Here is a 15,109-nt window from a genome sequence, read left to right on the forward strand (position 1 = left end):
TTCTGTCTCTCTTGGGTAAATCCCCAGCAATGCTATTGCTGGGTCATAAGGGAGTTCTATGGATAGTTTTTTGAGGAACCTCCACACTGTTCTCCAGAGCGGCTGCACCAGTTTACATTGCCACCAACAGTGTAGGAGGGTAACATGGTAGATTTTTAAGGGTAACCCAGAATTAGGAAATTATTTTCCTTTGCTCATTTATTTATATACCAATCCCTTCCTCGCAAATTTGCTTTGTACAGCGTGTCAAAACCAGAGACGTCAAAGGTGTCTCTAGCCCCAATTATACCTTTTTAATGGCTCCTGTGGCTTTCTGGATCAAGAAATAATTGGCTGACTTTTAAATTTCTGTATCATTGGGCACCCATCTCTAGTTAAATCAAAGACTTTATCACCTTCAACCCACTTTTGTTTAGGGTAGGCTCATTCATGTTCCTAAAGAAACCTTACTGTTGTCTGTATCACAGCCCACAATTCAAGTTTTCCTAAAATGTGACTGAGTCCAACAACCATAGGAGATCTTTCTGCATCATTAGCACCAACACAGCCTATTTGTGTTATATATTATATACAACTGTGCTTATGTCTTTAAGTCACAAATACAAAAAACTCTAGGTCAGCATCTGGCACACAATAATCACAAATACATGCCCATCCCTGCATTTAAACCCACATTAAGTGTTCCTGAGATGGAGACCATGTGGCACTTACTGAAAACAGGCAGAGGGGAAACTAACGGGCAAGAGGCTGGAAATGGAGCCAAATCGAATGGGCTTGAACTTTAGTTCTGCTCCTTATTTAACCTCCCTGTACCTCAATTTTCCTATCTGTAAAATGAGATAAAACTTGTATCTATCTAATAGGTTTGGTGTAAGGATAAAAGAAGGTACTGTAAGATGACTGGCACATAGCCAGGGCTCAATTAAAGATGTTATTATTATGATTACATGCAAGGTGCTTTACGTTATGCATTTAATCTCTACAACTCCATGAAGTTACCACGACTCCCACTTGATAGGCAGTTTTGCTCAAGTTAATGGGGATACGCAGAAAGTAACAGAGTATCAGGATTTAAATATCGCCCACTTGAGTCCAAACCCCACTCTTCTCTTCCCTCTACCACCATTCTCCAGAGAGCGCCATGTCTTATCCCCACCCGCTTTTTTACTATGAATACCATCTAAAATTCATGCCCTTCTTGGTTTTTAAAGGACTTTCATATTATGTTGCACTGCATATTCTCAATAAATATGTGAGTCAGTAAGAGTAGGTGACACTTTAGAAAAGGGTAATCTCAGACAAGGTTATACAGAAAATGAGTACTGACGCTTGAACTAGAACCAGATCTTCTGATTCCTGGTCTGGTGCTGTTTTAACTGTGTCACTCCTGGAAGTCAAGGATCAGATCCTCTCAAGACTTTCTATGGCCTTACATGTGTACAGGGTTCTATTCTGCATAAAAACCTAATCGTTTGAGGATGCCAAGAGCAAGAGCAAGAGACCTTCTGTCTCATGAGCTCATAGCATATTGTGACCTGCATCTTCAAATCTGGTTGCTGTAGCATCAGTCCTTTGGGAATGCAAGTGAACTGGACATGAAGCTTTGCCTCTGTCTTAGCAGATGGAATGTGTTGCAGCCTAACAACTGTGTAAACATCTTTGGGATGAGAATCTGGGAAACCTCAGGGAATGAGTGCTCTTGCTCCTTAGACAGCTCTGAGGCAATCTCCCTTTCACCTGTGTCAATGATGGTTGGCCAGGTTTTTACATCCACAGCTGCTGCCGCCTCTCGGGACCTCAGTAACCTCATCAGGGTCTGTGTGGTGAGAATGCACGCTGCTTTGCTGACCTAGAAAACAAATGACAGAAATAAGCACCAGGAGGCTTAGCCCCCATGGGGCACCATAGACTCTAGCTGCTGCTAAAAAGCAACTCACACTGGACTGAGAAGCACACCATACTGGGTGGGACAGTATTGGATTTTCAGAGAACACACAATAGACAATGGATGTTGGTGTTTCCCTTACATTTGTCCTTCTGAAAATGTGTAACGCTGAACTGTCCCAGAAGGATGGACTTGTTCACAACAAGTGATTGTTTACAACAGTGATTCTCAAATACCTCATTAAAAAAAATTTTTTTTAATGTTTTTAAACATTTTTTGAGGGAAAGACAGAGTGCGAGCGGGGGAGGGTCAGAGAGAGGAAGACACAGAATCAGAAGCAGGCTCCAGGCTCTGAGCTGTCAGCACAGAGCCTGATGCGGGGCTCGAACCCACGAACCATGAGGTCATGACCTGAGCCGAAGTCGGATGCTTAACCAACTGAGCCACCCAGGCGCCCCTTCATTTTTATAATCTCATTATAGATCCAAACATCTACTGATTTCATGAAGACTATGATGAAGTAAAAACACGGATTTTGTAAGGCTTGGGGAACGAGAGGGGTCAGAGGATCATCCCTGCAGGAGTTCCTGTTTGCCACAGTCTAGTGAATGGTGACATTTCCCAGACCCAGAACATATCCCGAATTTGTGGGACGCAGAGATGTCACAGAAAAAGCTCTCCTTCACCCCTACACGTGGAAACGCAGTGACCAGCTTCCTCAAGGACTGCCAGCAGAGGAAACTGCCTTCCTGCTGCTCTGGCCTACTTTGCAGAATGCAAGGAGGGCATTTTGCTGCGGTGGATTCTGTAATAAAATCATCTGTGGTGAACATGGGCCTTTATACTGCAGATTCCAGTTGCTGACCGAGCAGCAGTTCTTAGAGAAACAAATGTTACACAAATTAGAATTCTGTCTCTTTGCTGAAACACGAATTACAAAATGATGCAATACAGATTTATGTTACTTCCTTCAATTCTCATAGCCTCTAGAAACTTCTGTCCTCTCCAGGGCAAGACCTGGATAAAAGTGAATTTATAAAACTAACCAAAATAAAAATGATCCATATAAATTTATGGCATATAAAATTACCTTGTGCAGAAAAAATGAGAACATCTTTAAGATTATGGATGGAAAAAACTTTTATGGAGAATTACTAACAACAGCTTCCTCCTTAACATTCATAACAACACAATTCTGTACTGCACCAAGGATCACTTTCCACATTCCTTCACTGAAATAACACTAGTCATTTTGGTCAGATAAATGAAGTGTTTGTCGGGAGACAGATCTGACTTTCCAACCAACAACACTGCAAGATTAGCAACGATCCTTAATTGTCTGACTCGGGATTTTACGAGAGGAGGACAAGGCACGATATGCTTGGTACTTACATCAACGATCATGCGGACAGTAGGCAAGGTGGCAGTGAGGTTCTGAGCATGGGGAGGCCGGACGGTCACAGGTATGCACCCCGCATACAGGCAGCCATAGAACGCGGCTATGAGCTCGATGCCTGCAGGACAGAGACACTTAGCTGCCCGCTCTCACTGAGAAACTAAAAGGCACAGCTTCCAAAACCAGTTTATTAAATCATGGGCCAGGTAGTTTATTTAGATCATAATTTCACATAGATAACAGGAGAAGAAATTTTTTAAATCAAGAAGAACTTGAATGTAAAGAAGGAAGCCTATATAACAATTTCGAACGTATAGAGAAGTTAAGAATAATTCAGAAGAAAGGAAGTCAGAAGTAAAGAAAACTCTTGAAAGATACCTGCGTAAGGTATTTTGATAGCATTATATTTGATATTACTTAGTAGAAGTAACTGTTAAGAGAGTAGTTACTTTGAGGGAGTAGTTAGTGAGTGCAACTTTGAGGGAGGCAAAGTGTGACTCAGCCTGCAGACGGCACTGCGAACACAAGCAGAAGGGCCCCCTCGGAGGTGCCCTGGTCCGTCACCCTGTCATTCGCTGGTAGACGGAACACAATCTCACAGGAGCACAAGAGCTGGGATTCTTGTTACCAGATGACCTTTTAAGAAAGCTTATCATCAGTGTAAATAAACTAGCATAGCAAGAATCACAGAACAAAATGAACTGAGGGGGAGAAGACCAGAGAAGGCCAGATGTAGGAGTGGGTAGGTGATAGGAAAATAAAGAAATGAATAACTAAAATATTTCACCCAACATTTTGAATATTTACCCCAAACTGTTATCAAATAATTCTGAGTCTTTCTTACTGTGAGGACATTATTACATTAAATTAGAGCACGGAAGATGAAAGCAGCAATAACTGAGGAATACTGAACACGAATCAGGATATAAAGAATGCAAAGTCAGAAGAGTTAACACACTATTTTCTTCAGGAACTGGGTGAAATGGTTCCATTCCTGAACACTCCTAGAAACAGAGCACCTATTTTGAGGGTTTCCAAAAGTCAGAAAGTCTTCACTTAGTCATTTGATATTTACCATAGCACCAGGAAGTAGGCTAGACAAAGGAAATACGAGAGCAAATACAGCAGACACGGGCCCAGCGGAGCCCTGGCGCTGCCCAGCTCCAGCGGGGGAGGCTTGGTTCTTACCTTGGCGCAGGTGCCTGGTGCTCCGGAGCTGGGAGGTGCACAGCCTACATGGGCACAGATGGCAGCCCTGCCTTCCTGAATTCTTATACTTTGTAGTCTGGTAATGGACCTTGAGTCTAGTTTACCAACCCAACACTTACCAGGTGGATAGAGCAACACCACGTTGTCTCCTGCATTGAGATGCCCCTTGTCACCAAGAACGGACGCGATCCTCTCTGCTCGCTTGTGAAGCTGAAGGCAACTAGCTGTGCACACTGTGGTGCCCTTTAGACAGAAGAAAAGTGTAAGTGGGTCAAAACTCAGGACACAGAACAGTGACAAGTACAGGGAATCCAACATTATATCAGAAAGCCTGGTGCCGTGGCAAGTTCTCTGTAGCAAGTTGTCAATTCTAATGAAAATTCCCTCAGTATTGAAAGATGTGTGGTATTTTTTCTTTTTCAACACTTGAAGGTACTTAGGGAATATGTGCAGTAACTTAATTCAAACATATGTATTTATAGTCTTTCATGTTTAAGGTAGCATCAAAAATACATAGGAAAAAATTAGAACTACCCTACAACCTAGCAATTACGCTGGTATTTATCCAAGGGATACAGGCGTGCTGTTTCGAAGGGGCACATGCACCTCAATGTTTATAGCAGCGCTATCGACAAAAGCCAAAAGATGGAAAGAGCCCAAATGTCCATCGACAGGTGAATGGATAAAGAAGACGTGGTATATATGTACAATGGAGTATTACTCAGCAACCAAAAAGAATGAAATCTTGGCATTTGCAACTATGTGGATGGAACTAGAGGGTATTATGCTAAGCAAAATTAGTCAGAGAAAGACAAATATCACGACTTCACTTATATGAGACTTTAAGATACAGAACAGATGAATATAACGGAAGGGAAGCAAAAATAATATAAAAACAGGGAGGGAGGATGGGCTAAATGGGTAAGGGGCATTAAGGAATCTACTCCTGAAATCACTGATGCACTAGATGCTAACTTGGATGTAAATTAAACAATAAATTATTTAAACAAAAAAATACATAGGAATTTTTTATTTGAATGAGGAAATGTGAGTGGAGGGAAAATAAAGGACGTAAAAAGCAGGACGAGGTCAGGAGTGGGGTCAAGACAGTAACGCTGGCCATGTGCCCACGTGCACTTGCTGTGTCTGACACAGACCTGGCTCCGAGTTTTCTAACAGTGAACATGTAAACAAGGCAGGAACAACGAATCAGAGTCCACTAGCTACAATAAAGATGAGCAGATTAGAGGATGGCCAACTATTCTTGATGCTGAGAATGATTTCTCTTGCAGGTCTTCATCAATTCCTTAGTGTCAATTCAAGTTTCACTGAGCTGGGCTTTGGAAACCCCTTTTGTGTGTAAAATAAAACACACAACTATGAAAGTGCATAAAATACGAATGTAAAGCTTAATGGAAAATTACAAAGCAAGCCTCTGTGCGAGGACCTGCCAGCAGTGCGAAAGCACACCGGTGGGGGGGGGGGGGTCTCCTTGGTCTAGTCTTTTCTTTCCTTTCATGTGTAACCACTACTTTGACTTTGTAATTTAATCTTTTTTAATCTTAATCTTAATCACTGATTTCCCTCCCGTTATAGTGTTACTACCCATGAAACATTCGATTTTATATAAATGTAGCTGTGCTGCATATACTTTTGTGTTTTGTTTCTTTCTCAAGATTATCTTAAGACTCATCTATGCTGCAAGGCATGTAGTTCACTCATTTTGTTGCTGCGTGGTATTTAACTGCATAAACATATGGCATTTTATTCATTCATTCTGCTGCTGATGGATAATATCATTCTTGTACATGTATCCTCAGGCATAAATATATGAGTTTTGGTAGGGTGCAGACCTAGAAATGAAATTGCAGGGTCACTGGGTACTCCCATCTTCAGGTTCACGAAATAAAAACAAAATTATTCTCTGCCTATTTTGCTAATACCACTTTATCTTAATTATTGTAACTTTATAACTCAAAAACTCCCACAAGAAAAACAAGTTTTACTGAGCTATTTCTTTTAAAAATAACTTTTAAATTTCATTAATATAAGGGGCGCCTGGGTGGCTCAGTAGGCAGGGCGTCCGACTTCAGCTCAGGTCATAATCTCATAGCTTGTGAGCCTTGCACTGGGCTCTGTGCGAACAGCTCAGAGCCTGAAGCCTGCTTCGAATTCTGTGTCTCCCTCTCTCTCTCTCTACCCTTCCTCTGCTTGTGCTCTGTCTCTTTCTCTCAAAAATAAATAGTAAAAAAAAACCCAACTTTTTTTACCATATGATACTATCTGCCAGAAGCTGTAGAGTGCATTAGTTAAGAATGTGGGCTCAGAAGCTAGTTTGGGTTCAAATGAAGAGCTAATTTCCTAGTCCTGCTACTTACCAGCCCTGTGACCTCAGGCAAGTTATTTTATATCTTTAGGCCTCAGGGTCCTCAACCTCAAAATGAACTATGAAATATACAGCACTCAGAACAGAGTTTTCAGTAGGTATTTGATTATTTTACTGAAGTTTTTTATAAACTATTTTTTCCACTTATCCATTATGAATATTTTCTGTATAATCAAATATTCTATTACATTATTTTGAATAGCTGCATAGTATTTCATGTCATAATTTTATTTGCTATAATTTATTTATTCAACTGCCTATGGTTGGACATTAATGTTTTAACACTAAAATGGATGTCCCTTTGGCTAAAGTCAGGGTTAAATTCATAAGGCCATTTCTTACATCTTACAATATTCTTCTTTTTGGCCCCTGCTACAGCAGCAAACTAAACCTTCAACAGAGACAGTTTTCTGGGCATGAGGAAACAGTGGAACATGGTTATTAAGCTTTCTGATGGTCTAAGCGAATCCAAGGTAAAATATCAGAATATGCAGAAGAATAAATGGACTAAATATATATCATTTCTCTAAGCCAAGAAGCAAATTTCAACTTACGCTTTCTAACAAATACCTGGGGTACAGATTTCACAAGGCTACAGCTTTAACTACAGCCCAGCGTTCCAGAAAGTGGAGTGGGGGAGTGAGCAGGACTGACATCTTCTTACCGAAATGAGGACCCTAATGAATCCATGTGATTGGAGGGAAGCCTACTTCACACAGAGGCAGAGCAAGCAAGTCCCAAAGTTTTCTGTCAGAGAGCAATGGTTCTTAAGATTTTTAATGACTTTTCACTAAGATGCACAGCATACTCCCCCTCACTAAGTCCTATCACTACACGATCTCTGCACAAACTGTATAAAACATATCAGAATCCAGGAGGGCCTGGGCAGAAGGGGGCAATTTGGGTAAGTCCCCAGGGAGTTTCAATAGGCCCTCCCGTCTTCCCCCTGATGGTGGGACAATAACTTATATGCCGTGGTCACAGTAATTTCAGCCTCTGATTCAGCCATAAGACAAATATCAGTATCTTCCCACAGAACATATGACTTAAAAAATATAATATTCTGATGAACCATCCAATAGAAAGTAGGAGTTAAATGTACTTTTGAATAATTGTCAATTTGTCTTTTATCTGTTAGCAATACATTGTTTAAATGTATAGTAAAACATAACCTTGCTTTAGAAAATGTTTCTCTAAAGTCATTTTCTTCCTGGTGGAAGTCAAAAAATTAAAGGTCAAATTGGGTAGAAGATGGCAGGACACAATGCATCCTATATATCTGCAGATCGGCTGCACTGCTGGCCCAGCTGCTGTCCTGGAACTGAACAGAGGTGGCCGGACTGTAACACAAGGAGAGCCGGCAGTAAATAACACGCCAGGAAGTCTCATTTCAACCTTGAAGTGATTGCACAATTTATCCTCATATGTCAAAACAAGGAGAAAGCAGTAACTCCTTCCTGAGAGTTGACAATAGAACTTTCTGATGAAAGAGATCATGAGTGCCTAAGATCCTCCCATAATATTCATCTGATTAGCTATGCGATTGAACTTTTAATACCTTGGCATTTAACAGCATGAAGAGCACATGGTCAGGGGTTGCCTGGGCTCGCCACTGTAAAATCTCGGCCAGAAACTGGTGCTGAAGTCGTAAAACAGAAAAAAGAATCAGGGTCAGTAATTTGTAAAAGTTGGATAATGCACCTCCCAACTACCACCTGAAGTAGAAGTTCTGTCCTGGACTTGTTTATAAAAAGCAACACATCTGAACACTTACCTTCCTCACTAAGTCATTCTCTTCAATTTGCCCGAGATCCCTTCCTGCAGCTTGTGCTATGCGTTTTCCAGCAACCAGATTCCCAACCATCACTGAAGCAGGACCTACACCTGCAAGTAAAGGCAAAAATTAACTCTCTGGAGATGGTGATTCAAACTACATCTTCTCAAAGTATTTCCAGACTGACCCAAATTAGTTCAAATATTCACTCGACAATACAGACAGATTGAGCATTCTTCATGGCACTGGGAACACAGTAGCAAACAAGACAAACAGCTTGTATTCTAGTGGGGAGAGGCAACCAATAAGTACATATACAAATAAGTAATGCCAGGCAGTAGGAAGTGCTAGAAAAAAATAGAAGCAGAGAAGAGACCGGGATTTGCAGGGTTGGAGGGGAGCAGGTGGGCTCCTGTAACATGGGTATAAGGGAGTTTTCACTCAGGTGGCAGTTGGTTGTACTGGTTCCTACTGATAAATAATTTCATCAGCTCCAATCACAGAGGGACAATAGAAGTGGACTTAACAGTCAGGAATATCTGGTCTGGAAAGAAATCTGCCATATATGAGGATTAAGAGTGGGTTCTTCAGGAATCTCGGAAGCACTTTATTAAAAGTGAATAATGGCATCCTGATTGTGGGACACTCTGTAAGACAAGTGGCCAGGGCTCTTCAAAAGCCGTGTCTTTAAGAGAAAACAAGGCTAGGAGCTTCTCAGTTAAAGCACAGCCAAATGCAATACATGACTGTGACTGGATACTACATTTTTAAGAAATGTTTTTTATTTATTTTTGAGAGACAGAGAGAGACAGCACGAGCAGGGGAGGGTCAGAGAGAGAGGGAGTCACAGAACCCGAAGCAGGCTCCAGGCTCTGAGCTGTCAGCACAGAGCCCGATGCGGGGCTCGAACCCACGAACCATGAGATTATGACCTGAGCCGAAGCCTGAAGCCGGATGCTTAACCAACCTAGGCACCCAGGCGCCCCTGGATACTACATTTTAAAAAATCAGCTATAATAAACAAATGAAGAAATCTGGATACCAACTGTATATTATTAAATGACAGCATTATATTGAGGTTAAATTTCTTAATAGAATAATGACATTGTGGTTGATTAGGAAAACTTCAGAATTTTTTTTTCCTTTGGAGATGGTATTATTGAACTATTTAGGGGTGTAGTCTCATGATGTCTGCAATTTATTTTCAAGGAGTTCAGTAAAACAATGTTAACAACTGGTGACGCTTGGGGGGAGTATACAGGTTCTCACTGTGGTATTCTTTCAACTTGTTCATAGGTTTGACACTTCCTAATAAAAAGGCAGAACTCTCCCTCTCAAGAAAAAAGTGCTAGGATGCTGTGTGCCTTTTTTTTTTCAAGTATTTTTTTTAAATGTTTTTTAAATTTATTTTTGAGAGACAGAGAGATACAGTGCGAGCAGGGGAGGGTCAGAAAGAGAGGGAGACACAGAATCCAAAACAGGCTCCAGGCTCTGAGCTGTCAGCACAGAGCCCAATGTGGGGCTCAAACTCACGAACGGTGAGATCATGTCTTGAGCCAAAGTTGGATGCTTAACCTACTGAGCCACCCAGGCACCCCAAGGTGTGGCTTTTTAAAAGTGAATTTTTCAGTGTAGTTTATTATTTATTTTAATTTTTTTTATTTAAAATTTTTTTTTAATGTTTTTATTTATTTTTGAGAGAGACAGACAGACAGACAGTGTGAGCAGGAGAGGGTCAGAGAGAGAAGGAGTCACAGGATCTGAAGACAGGTTCCAGGCTCTGAGCAAGGTGTCAACACAGAGCCTGATGCGAGGCTTGAAGCCACGAACCGTGAGATCATGACCTGAGCCAAAGTCGGATGCTTAACCGACTGAGCCACTCAGGCGTCCCTTTAGTATAGTTTAAAACAACAAAAATAATTCAGCATCAGTTTCTTGAGGTCCTTCTGTGTGCATTTCTTAAGTCTAAGGATCACAGAGAGTGAAAAATAACTGACAGCAATAACATCTAGAAGGCTAATTGCTGACACCTTGCTGTACCTAGAAACAAACCTTCTTATTTTTTCCACAAAATGATGTAAATTTCCTGTGGCAAAACTGTTAGTCCTCAATCCCAATATCTACTCTCCTCTTCTTCCTTAGTAACACCCCCCCAGTTTTAAGCTGGATGAGTAAATGCCTGGAATTAAGACCACAGTCTTTACTGTGGGAGAGTAATATGTACGAGGAAATAGTATGTGCAATTTTTAGGAAATGCGTTTAAAGGGAAAGGTATTCTTTCCTTGTCTTGTTTTCCTTCACTTAGCTGGAAAGCAAGAATGATGGCCGGAGGTCAGGGGGCCTAACTGGGCCCTGAGGCAATATGTTGGGATGGCAACAGTGGCAGACGGTTTTATTTTCTTATAATCCTTCCTTTCCTTCCTGTTGTTGCTGTGATTACATGAGAGGAGCACACCTCTCTGCTCCACTAACTCTGGACACGGTCTGACTTGTTTTGGACAATGACATACCAGGAGACATGACACAAACAGAAGGTTTAAATATGCTTGTGTCATTTGGCTTGCCTTCTTGCTTTTGCCATCTGCCTTGCGAAAAATATGGCCCAGCAGCTGCTGGTCCCATGATGAGGAGACACATGGAACACTTCTGCACCCAACCTATAACTGGAATCAAGCCAAACCCAGCCGATCTCAGCCAAGCTCAGCAGAGCCACACCCCATGAGTGAAAAATAAGTGCTTCTTTTAAGCTACTGAACTTTAGAGTTATTTGTTAGGCAGCAGATCCAGAACAAGAGGTGACTGACACAATGCCAGAGCAAAAAGATGAAAAGCTGGAACCACGATGACTGAGGAACTACCATCCGAGTCCCACACTGCCTAGCTCTGGATTTCTTTTACCCAAGAAGGAAAAACCTATCTCCTGTTTTTTAAAGCAAATGTTAGGTTTTTCTGAAATTTGCAGCCCAGTCGGTCCTAACACATTCCCATTCTTCACACAATAGCTCTAACAGGCAGCTCACCGAGACTCTTGTCACTAGGCTGCCTTAACACCTTCGCCATCTTCCTTTTTCTTTTCCTCTCCTACCTCACTCCTCTTCATCTCCACTTTCCTGTATTCTTAAATCCTGACCTCTCATGTTAGCCACACATTATCTCCACTCCATCTATGCCATGATTTTCAAACTGCTTTGGTTCAACCCACATGCATCCCACTGAGATCTGAACAGGCAATTATGACACAGTAAAAATACAGGATCCAAACCTAATGCTTTCATTACACAGGTGCAGGTGGATGCCATGCCTATGGGGCTTAGGAATACATTTCTTATGTAGATTTTGTCACTTAATAAAGTTGATTGAAATCTAGCTAGCAAAAGCAATGTTTTAATCATTGACTATGTCTCTAGGTAGCAACTTTTAAACATCTACAATGACATGAAAATTTTGTTAAAAGAGTCCTAGATTAAATGCTCTTTAAAATTTGACAGGGGTGGGGTGCCTGGGTGGCTCAGTCGGTTAAGTGTCCGATTTCAGTTCAGGTAATGATCTCATGGTTCGTGGGTTCAAGGCCCACCATCAGCCTCTGTGCCAACAGCTCAGAGCCTGGAGCCTGCTTCGGATTCTGTGTCTCCCTCTCTCTCTGCCCATCCCCTTCTCATGCTCTGTCTCTGTCTCTTAAAAAAAAAATATTTTTTTAAATAAAAAAAAAATTTGATAGGGCACCTGGGTGGCTGAGTCAGTTAAGTGTCTGACTTCAGCTCAGGTTATGATCTCATGGTTTGTGAATTTGAGCCCTAGGTTGGGCTGTGTTGACTGCTCAGAGCCTGGAACCTGCTTTGTCTGTCTCTCTGCCCCTTCTGCTTATGCTCTCTCTCTCTCTCTCTCTAAAATAAACATTAAAATTTTTTTTAAAAATAGGATTTGACTATTAAGAGCACATTTATTGTTATAAACACTGGGTAACGTATAGAATTGATGAATCATTATATCATACACTTCAAATTAATATAACACTGTATGTTAATTGTATTTCAGTTAAAAAAAAAAGATATTTAACACATTAAAAACTACTTTAAAAAATAAAATGGGAATTTTCTCGTATGACAAATGAACGCAGGACTTCAGTAAACCAGGACATGAGATGGAGGAGCTGAGTTCTCTGTGTCTGCCAGACACTTGGGGAGGCAATATGGAGACACTTCCTATACATTTCTTGATGAGTCACATCCAGATTGTGACTGCACCCTTCAGAATTTCAGCCTCCATACACTCTTACTTCCACAATCAGAAACTGGTAAATATCATATACACTTTAGCTCTATATGTACTATTACTAAGATAAGGCTAGCTGATGGGTTGACAATCATATCTAGATAAATAACTGTGATACCATCTTTAGCCACCAGACGACTGAAGTATGTATTGTAGAGCAGAGTATATTAACATTCTAATAATGTCAGAATCATGTCTAGAATAAAAATGTTCTAGAAAGTAAGAGGCTTACCTTGTATTTTATTACTTTACATCAGGTTTACCTTTCAGTAAAAGCTGTCTTACAGAAATATGACTAATTACCCTTCCCTTCCTAAACTCCCAACTTCCTTCTCTCTTCCCAACACATCTGGAGGCCCACATGCTGATGCCCATCTGGTTTTATGTGGGCACGCACGGGCAAGTGGGTGAAGGTGTGGTGGTGGGTTCTGTGAAGGCCAGATTTTGGCTCTCAGGTGTTTTCAGGCATTCAGGAAACTAGGATCCTTTCACTACCTTCTCCATTAAAATAAAGCAGCATCAAAAAACTTAATGATTTTCTGTTGGGTCAAACAGATACTTCAACATGACTGACCATCAATCAATTATCCTTCCTTTAGCCACCTACTCCACCCTTTAACCCCAGAAATTAGGTAAAAAGGTGAAATGGACTATTTGGGTTTTTTCCTCTTTTCCATATGGCAATTAACACATACTTACTTCCCTCTTGAATTCAGAGGAACATGGCAAAGGCAAAATACATTATTTATCTTGTGCTTAAAATCCAGAAATTTTCAAAATTAAGTTATCTTGCTCCCCAGAGGTATTATAGGCCTAAATCAGACCCCTAAAGCTTAAAAAGAATAAGGGAGGACTCTAGATAAGTGATTCCCAACAGAAAGGCAGTATAACATAGTGATGAGAGTGTGGATTTTAGAGTTACAATTGGGGTCTCAGCTCTGCCATTAACTAGCTTTATGTCTTTGAACACAATTCTTAACTTTCCTGAACTTTATTTTCCATAGCTAGGGGCTAACACTTCAGGATCATGTATGTCCAATACTTAACCTGTATTTGGTTTTTGGTGAGCACTCAAAGCCGTTCTATCATCAGAAACTTCTCTTATAGGACTTGTCTTATTCCAGTTCCGCTAGTGGGATTTTGATCATCTTGACCCCATACCTTATATATCCAGGGGACACGGAGGCACACTACTGAGAATTACTCAGAAAAGGAATCAGGAATAAACTCAGAGAAGGCCATTCTGCAGGTTCTCAATCCTCCCTGCTTTTGGTCTTCTAATCCTATTCTTGTGTTACTAGTCTTCGTAAAGTCCAATTCTAGAGAAAGAATCACGCTGAAAAACAGTCAGTTTCTTGAAGTTCTAATTTTAACGTGATGTCTTCAGAGCTAGCATATTACCTGGTTGCTTTTGCCGGGGTTTTGGCAAATTGGTCACACATGTATGTGGGCACATGAGGATATTGCAAGGATGTAGAGATCCCTCCAGAAAGAGCTGTTTCGTCTGAGATATATGGATCCCTCCTAGTGGAGTTTTTGGCAATGTATTGGCAGGCACCAGAGCGAGACAATAAACCCCCACTTGATGAATGCTGTCGATTGCCTGGAAAAATACAAAGAAAAATATTGAGTGAGATTAATTTTACTACATTTGACATCCTCCTAAAATAACCCAATATTCTACTCTAGGACTTTTCCTTTTCTATCCATTCTGGGTCTAGAATCCATTCTAGGTCTAGAATTTGCTAGATTATGCAGATCTCATACACCCGAAGTTACCTAATTCCTTCAGCAATGGCAGGGATCAACAGAAGTGGCATAAGATACACCTAAATGGTCAGAGGTGGATACTGATTTGTCAGCCTCAGTATGTTATCTCCTGAATGATAATATCCAACACCTAGAAATCTGTGTTGGTTATGTTACGTTATTTATTTAAGAGTTTTTTTTAAGTACCCTCTGAACTTAACATGGGGCTTGAACTCACAACACCCAGAGTCGTGTGCCCCTCTGACCAAGCCAGCCAGGTGAGTGTTTTGGTTCTTTTAATATACAACATAGCTCAGTTCCATAGGGGCGAAGTTTTTATCATGGATATGAGAGAAGCACTGGAAGTGGGCCCCTGCTTAAGTGGTTCACCAAGCTACCCAGAATCCCATCTGTACAACAGTGGGGTGAGGCCACTGT

General features: G+C 41.0%; 1 protein-coding gene across 5 annotated transcripts in view; it reads right to left on the bottom strand.

Moving 5' to 3' along the window:
* DIP2B (disco interacting protein 2 homolog B) overlaps positions 1 to 15,109 on the bottom strand; it is a 224,119-nt gene that overhangs the window by 18,852 nt on the left and 190,158 nt on the right. For all 5 annotated transcript variants that reach the window (XM_029954849.1, XM_029954847.1, XM_029954848.1 and 2 more), the window contains 6 exons: positions 14,324 to 14,525; positions 8,651 to 8,760; positions 8,435 to 8,515; positions 4,610 to 4,733; positions 3,278 to 3,399; positions 1,738 to 1,849 (listed from right to left, as the gene is read on the bottom strand). In XM_029954849.1, coding sequence (XP_029810709.1) covers positions 1,738 to 1,849; positions 3,278 to 3,399; positions 4,610 to 4,733; positions 8,435 to 8,515; positions 8,651 to 8,760; positions 14,324 to 14,525 — 751 coding nt within the window. The remainder of the gene's footprint in view (positions 1 to 1,737; positions 1,850 to 3,277; positions 3,400 to 4,609; positions 4,734 to 8,434; positions 8,516 to 8,650; positions 8,761 to 14,323; positions 14,526 to 15,109) is intronic.

The sequence above is a fragment of the Suricata suricatta genome, chromosome 10 (genome assembly GCF_006229205.1).
Source record: "Suricata suricatta isolate VVHF042 chromosome 10, meerkat_22Aug2017_6uvM2_HiC, whole genome shotgun sequence".
Classification (NCBI taxonomy): Eukaryota; Metazoa; Chordata; class Mammalia; order Carnivora; family Herpestidae; genus Suricata; species Suricata suricatta.